Source organism: Fusarium oxysporum, genomic scaffold (assembly GCF_000149955.1).
Source record: "Fusarium oxysporum f. sp. lycopersici 4287 supercont2.71 genomic scaffold, whole genome shotgun sequence".
Taxonomy (NCBI): Eukaryota; Fungi; Ascomycota; class Sordariomycetes; order Hypocreales; family Nectriaceae; genus Fusarium; species Fusarium oxysporum.
In genome coordinates, this window is record NW_017264871.1 from 10,989 (window position 1) to 17,210 (window position 6,222).

General features: G+C 45.9%; 2 protein-coding genes across 2 annotated transcripts; one reads left to right on the forward strand and one right to left on the reverse strand.

The window, feature by feature from the left end:
* Window positions 1-469: 469 nt before the first annotated feature.
* FOXG_22922 (uncharacterized protein) lies at window positions 470-2,510 on the reverse strand. The gene is made up of 8 exons (XM_018403347.1): window positions 2,442-2,510; window positions 2,365-2,393; window positions 2,290-2,318; window positions 1,607-2,231; window positions 1,081-1,560; window positions 917-1,023; window positions 768-867; window positions 470-718 (listed from the first exon to the last, which is right to left on the reverse strand). The coding sequence occupies exons 1-8, from the start codon at window positions 2,468-2,470 to the stop codon at window positions 588-590; spliced, it is 1,530 nt and encodes a 509-aa protein (XP_018258801.1). The 5' UTR covers window positions 2,471-2,510; the 3' UTR covers window positions 470-587.
* A 456-nt stretch (window positions 2,511-2,966) lies between these two features.
* On the forward strand, window positions 2,967-4,767 carry FOXG_17674 (uncharacterized protein; the record flags this gene model as incomplete). Its single annotated transcript, XM_018397684.1, has 5 exons — window positions 2,967-3,187; window positions 3,236-3,925; window positions 3,974-4,409; window positions 4,464-4,483; window positions 4,539-4,767. The coding sequence occupies 5 exons, from the start codon at window positions 2,967-2,969 to the stop codon at window positions 4,765-4,767; spliced, it is 1,596 nt and encodes a 531-aa protein (XP_018258802.1).
* Window positions 4,768-6,222: the final 1,455 nt, after the last annotated feature.

Below are 6,222 nucleotides of genomic sequence, written 5' to 3' on the forward strand. Positions count from 1 at the left end.
TGGATTTGAGCTATTTGCAGACGTCCTCTACGCGGCATACCTCATTGCATCTGGGCTCGGAACGAGCATCACTCTCCATGCGAAATGTTTTCCCTGGTTTGTCAGCGATGTAATACCCAGCGATATGGACTTCCTCCTCGACCATCTGCGGTCCACAGGCTTGAATTCTTTGGCCACTCAAATCAAGAGGTATCTCGAACTCGGCTTAATGCGTATCGAGGTTCATTCGTTTTGGACGACGGCTTGGTCATTTCATGAGATGGTCGCTGTAGCACCTGATCTATTTCAGCGTTTTCAGGACAGCTATTTGACTATATGGAAAGGAGACTTGAATTATCGAAAGTTGACCAGAGACGGTCTTTGGCCACACACAACGACTTTCAAGACTTCGCTTGGTCTACTAGGGCAACGAAGTGGTGTCAAGGTCCTCGCGTTGAGAACAAACAAGTCCGATACTTGCGTTGGAATAGAAAGTGAGGAGGCTGTCAAGCGACTTAACCGGGAGGCACCCGAGATGGGATGGGTTAGGGATGGGAAACATGCCGTGATATCATTCAGCGATGGCGTCTGAGACAGATAATGTACTACTAGCAGTTTGACCACTCCTCTTGCAAAACATTAATTATCCAGGCAGTTGGCCAGGCATGCGATGACTCGAGATCCTCAAGCATGCTTACCAGGCTTGTTTGCTCTCGCTCATCTGTCATCAAGGGACCCCCTTTCATAGGTTAGACAATTCTGAATTTTAACAAGATGGTACGACCTACAAATAAATGTAGAGTGGCATAATGTGATGAGGGGTGGCACAGTTCCCGGCGAGCCTTTGCATGCTCCACAAAGGGCTCGGGCGTGCTCCATGACAGACTCCTGAGGTGATGTCAATTGAGGCAAGTTACTCTATAAACCATGAACTCACATCAGATTCCGCCAGGGTTCGGCGGACATTTCGAATGGCAAATCGCGGAGATGGACGGTAGACCTTTAAAAGCATCCTAGCCAGGTGATAGAATCCAAATGCCATAACTGATAACCATCAGGTTCCATGGACTAACGGCGAATTGTTCAGGAATTTGTGCCTACCATGCCAATCTGCTGTAAACCAAATCTCTGGAAAAGGATCTGCTCCCAGCTCTGGTTCTCCAGACCATATTGGATCAAATGTACTCGGCTTCGTCTTGTTCCAGTTCTCAACGGCCTCGGACAGCTCGTACCATCTTTGCATCCTTGTCGATGATTCTGAGTACAAGACACTTCCACTAAAACAGAAATGCATCACTGTAGCGCAAATCCATGTCATGGTATTTGCCCAGGCATTCTCTGACTTGACATCGACAGCTTGTTGATGGACGACGGGTGGTGGTGGCATCAACACCAAGTCAAAATTCAAATTGGGCGGCTGCTGATTGATGCAGGCGTTGTAAAAGGATTGTCTTACATAAACCCAAAACGCAGCTTGAGAGAGGGTAGGTGCCGAGGGATCTACTTGCTGTTCTTGGGATGCCTTGAGCAGAGCACTCAACCCAGCAAGATGTCTCTCCTGATCACCGCCCGTCTCAGTTACTGAGGTAAAGTTAGATGAGGAGAGCTACTACGCAACAGGACTTACCACTCAGTTGTTCGCATACGCGCAATATGACTATGGCGCAGAGGATAGTCTCGTCGTGGGCAATGGTCTCGGTACTTAGCAAGGGAATGAGAAGCGCTATACACTTTTCTTGGAATTCATCAGCTGTACTGGTATCACCTAAATGGCGAGCGGCATAAGAAATGATTGCATATAGAAGAATGGGTGAGCTCTTGGCCAGGACAGTCCCATTAAGCGTAAACTGCCGTGATGCATCCGTGCAGTCTAGCCACCGAGCCACGTGCGTGGAAAAGTGATGTAGATAGAAAGCCTCCTGGCGTCGAAGCGCAGGAGGGACAGGGGTTATCCTAGGTACGCTCATGGGAGAGTCACCACTGTACTGGTTTGGAGATTCATGTTGACTAAGGTCGAAGATTGAAGCCGCTGAAGTCGGCGACGTCCGATTCTCGGGGCACCAAATTGAATCCGGCTGCTGTAGAGAGTTGAGTGGTGATGAGGGCCCTTCCGCCAATGGAATATCTCCTTCCGGAGGATGTAGGGAATGTTCACCATGGACCGGATGTTCCATTTGCTTTGGCCGGTATCGCTTAATCTTGAGCTGAGGGGATAAATCGTCCCAGCGGCACAGTCGGTCCCTCTTGAGGCACTAGTTTCACTTAGCTCCATCATCTTCTCGGTTCGGCAATTGGATACGCTTAACATACCAGTCCGCAAGTCGGTCTCGTCTCATCACCTGTGAAGTCAGTATAACGAATTTCGCTCTGTCCCTGGAGGCGTACATTTGACGCGACGTTCTCGGCACGTAAGGCTATTCCATGTCACCTATCATTCTGGAGCATCGGCTCATCTGACTTACCAGCCGTTACGAGATCGCAGCCGACCCATGTTACCCGGGCTGTTCTTTGATTGCAGAAGCAGGGAAAGGATTTCGAGACGAAAGAAGCAGAGATTCGAGACGAAGGATTCCGGGGGAGCGGAACTACCCGTTTTTGCTGACTTTACTAGTGCAACATGCCTGCATCTATGCTAAATTGTTCCAGTTTGCGCCATTATGGGTCCATTACTGGCTAATAATTTATCATCATGTTGTCACAAAATCGGAGCCGCAAATTTTGAGACTAACCTTTGTTGGTAATTCGAGACGAGGAAACAGCTCGCTAAGATTCCGTAACAAATCCTTCGCGTGGCGCCGTGGCTAAATCCCCATGGGGTTGGAGTAGTCTAAGCTCGCAATCGCTGGGGAGAAGAAATAGATATAATGGGGGCATCTTGAACATCATGAGAACCTTTCCAATCGGCCATAACAAAACACAACCAACAATACCTTGACACAACTACACATATTACTGTATTGATCTTACGACATTAATTCATCGGCATCATGTGGAATCGCCAGAGCTGGAAGTCCATGTCCGGGCAGCAGTTGCTCAGGCTTGTTACAGCTGCCTCCGCCGTTGCAATCTCCTATGAAGGCATCAGTCAGGGCGTTATGGGCGCTGTGACTGTTGCACCCGAGTTCGGACGACGTATGGGATACACAAACGATAAAGACGAAGTCGTCAAACCCATGCTGCAGGGCGGTATTGCCGCCGTATATTACTGGTATGTGTCCCCTTAGTCTGACAGGAAACAATAACTAATATTACTAAGTGGCTCTCTCTTCGCAGCCTTTTGGGCTGGCAGCTTCTCTGACAACTACGGTCGTATCAAGGGCATGTGGATGGCATGCTTCTGGTGTATGGCCGGGGTTTTCCTGCAAGCCTCTGCTGTCAACCTCGCACACATGCTTTGCGCACGATTCGTTTCTGGCATGGGTGTGGCTTTCATCCTCGTCATTGCGCCTATGTGGACGGCCGAGCTTTCTGCTGCATCACACAGAGGCAAGCAAATCGCTCTCACATTCTTGGCCAATTTCTCCGGCATTGCCCTCGCAGCGTGGATCGGTTTCGGCACGTCCTTTACTGAGGTGGGCGGTGGACAGTTTCGCTGGCGGTTCGAGTTTGCGATTCAAATCATTCCCGTAATCTCCCTGGCGGTACTGAGCCTCTTGGTCCCGGAGTCCCCGCGGTGGCTGGTCAAGGCCGGGAGACCTGATGAAGCATTGGAAATTATTGCAAAGCTGCGGGGGAATGGTGACTCTCAACACCCTGATGCGCAGAATGAATATCGAGAGATTGTGACGGTAGTAGAAGAGGAGTCTCAGTACGCCAAAACCAACTACTTCAAGATGTTTTTCGGTATCGGATCCGGAGACATTCATCTTGGCCGCCGCATCCAGCTTGCATTCTGGCTCCAGGTGCTCATGCAGTATGGCACTGGAATCGCAGCCGTGGTTATATAGTGAGTTATGCTTCTTTGAAAAAAGATAGTTTGCTAACTTCGTTGTAGTTCTGGAACCATCTATCGTACAGCCGGCTTTGATAATGTCAAGTCCGGTTGGCTGTCCGGTTTACTGATGCTGGTTGGCATCTTGGGTACAACCATCGCAGCCTTTACCATCGACAGGGTAGGTCGCCGAAGAACCCTTTACTGGGGTGCCGTAGCACTCAGTATCACCCTGTTCATTATCGGCGGCCTCTTTCGGGGAGCCATTGATAACCCAGACAAGGCTGTTCAATACGGCACAGCAGCTTCAGCCATGGTTTTTATCTACCTCTTAATCTTCAGTTCTTCTTGGCTATTGATCCCTTTCATATATCCCACCGAGATCTTTCCCACCTGGCTTCGAGCCAAGGGGAACGCATTTGGCGTGGCCGGCTGGGCTGTCGGCTACGGTGGAGGCTCTCTCTTGGTGCCTATTATGTTTTCTGGCATTAACGAAAAGGTATGGACTCGCCTCAACTACCAATGACTTTCTCATTTCTGACTTGGCTTGCAGACTTTCTACGTGTTCGGAGCGTAAGCATCCTTTGATCTGTCCGAAACTGGAAGTGACCGCTGACCTTTTTACTAGTGCTATGTTTGCATACATTCCCTTGGTGTACTGCTTCCTCCCCGAAACTGCCGGCCGTACATTAGAAGAAGTGGACTATCTCTTTGCTAGTAAGAGTCCGTTCACTTGGGATGAGGAGAAAGAATTTGCGAAGCGTACAGCTCTCTTGCATGAAAGATTGAATAAAGAGAACGGGAGCGACGGAATGGCACAGGACAAGTCAATTGAATCACATGTCGAGGTTGTATAAGCTATGTTCTTTATCATCTCGCATATAGCCAGAAGCTAACTAGCAAGGGGTCGCATGTACTTATATAGCTGCTAAATGGAGGTAGTATAAGGAATCAGATTGGAGAATGGTTAACCGGGCTATAGACGATTGTTTTGCAGTCTCTACATTGCTACTAAAAATAACATATGGGCAAGGAGTTGCGGCTAGTCATTCATAGACTAACGCGTGGCTGTAGTAAGCATCAGAGACTGATTGCATGTATGTAGTGGTGGATTAATATATGGCCGTAATAATAGAGGTGCTGCGTTTGGTTTAACATGTCATAGCTGATTCTATGGCAACTAAAAATCCGGAGACTTAAGGACACCATAGTAGCCGTGTAAAAGTTCTAGCCTCTAACCTGCAATTTCATATTGAGTTTACCTTTATTACTAAATAATCTTAGTTAAATAGAGAGTAAAATACTTTAAGAAGATATATTTAATGCTATATTAAAGTATCATAAATCTTTACTTAAATATCTTAAGTAGATAAGCCTAGTGTTACGATTCGTGCCCGTAACAGCGCTGTAAGACTTCTATAAGGCAGCTGGAGCACACCCATAATTGCTTTCATAGCGATTATTGCCTGATCTTTTGCCCTGTGGTTTAACGGCTTGTGCAACCGTTACACCTAGAATGTAGATTTAAGCTTAGGCTAATCTTAACTAATAATTAGCTTTAAAGTCTAGGAAAATAGACTTCTATATTAACCAGCCTAATTATTAATCTTAAAAGGAAAAATAAAACCTAGCTATAAAATTAAGTAAAGATTATTTTTAACATTCTGCTTAATTTAAGGAAATTAGTTATTTATTTAAATTTACTAAATGAAAGACTGCTAATAAATAGCACTAACTCTAATAATAAGAAGGATTATATATTAAAGTCAGTTTTGAATATAGAAGATGGTTTTAATTTATGTCAAGTCCTAAGGAAATCTAAGGTTAATAAGAAGTTTTATACTATTGAGTCTCATTAGGGTGATTAAGCTGATAATTAGCCTTAGGGAATAAGCTTTTTCAAGGATAGATTTTAGGTCAAGTGTTGGGTGGTTGAAAGGGTTGAAGGAACAGCGTCGAAGTGTAAAGCTGGACGTGAGAATGCCTTTGACTATGACATAATTGAGTGAACTCATCACATAAATCGGCAGGATAGGTTAAGGTCAAATAGCTAAAAGAGAACCCTGTTTTGATTAAGTGGCCCGAACTTAATAATTACACTAGTATTCATAGGGTTGTTCTACATAGAAATTAGCCTTAATTTCTTGCAGATATATAAAACTTTCGACACATACAAGTCTATCAGATAAGGCAGCAAAAAGAGTCTATTGCTTTATAGTACTAAACACTTGACCGCCAACATAATTAAAAAGCTCTTTGACAGGTGGCAGATACTCCAAATCACCCCCAAAGCTCATTCCCTTCTTCAAGAG

What these genes read in the sequence shown, in the direction of transcription:
- FOXG_22922 (XM_018403347.1), bottom strand. Translation starts at nt 2,470, where the DNA reads ATGGGTCGGCTGCGATCTCGTAACGGCTG. An exon ending in CTGCGATCTCGTAACGGCTG is followed by an intron (nt 2,394 to 2,441) that starts GTAAGTCAGATG and finishes GACATGGAATAG; the next exon opens with CCTTACGTGCCGAGAACGTC. An exon ending in GAACCCTGGCGGAATCTGAT is followed by an intron (nt 868 to 916) that starts GTGAGTTCATGG and finishes ACATCACCTCAG; the next exon opens with GAGTCTGTCATGGAGCACGC.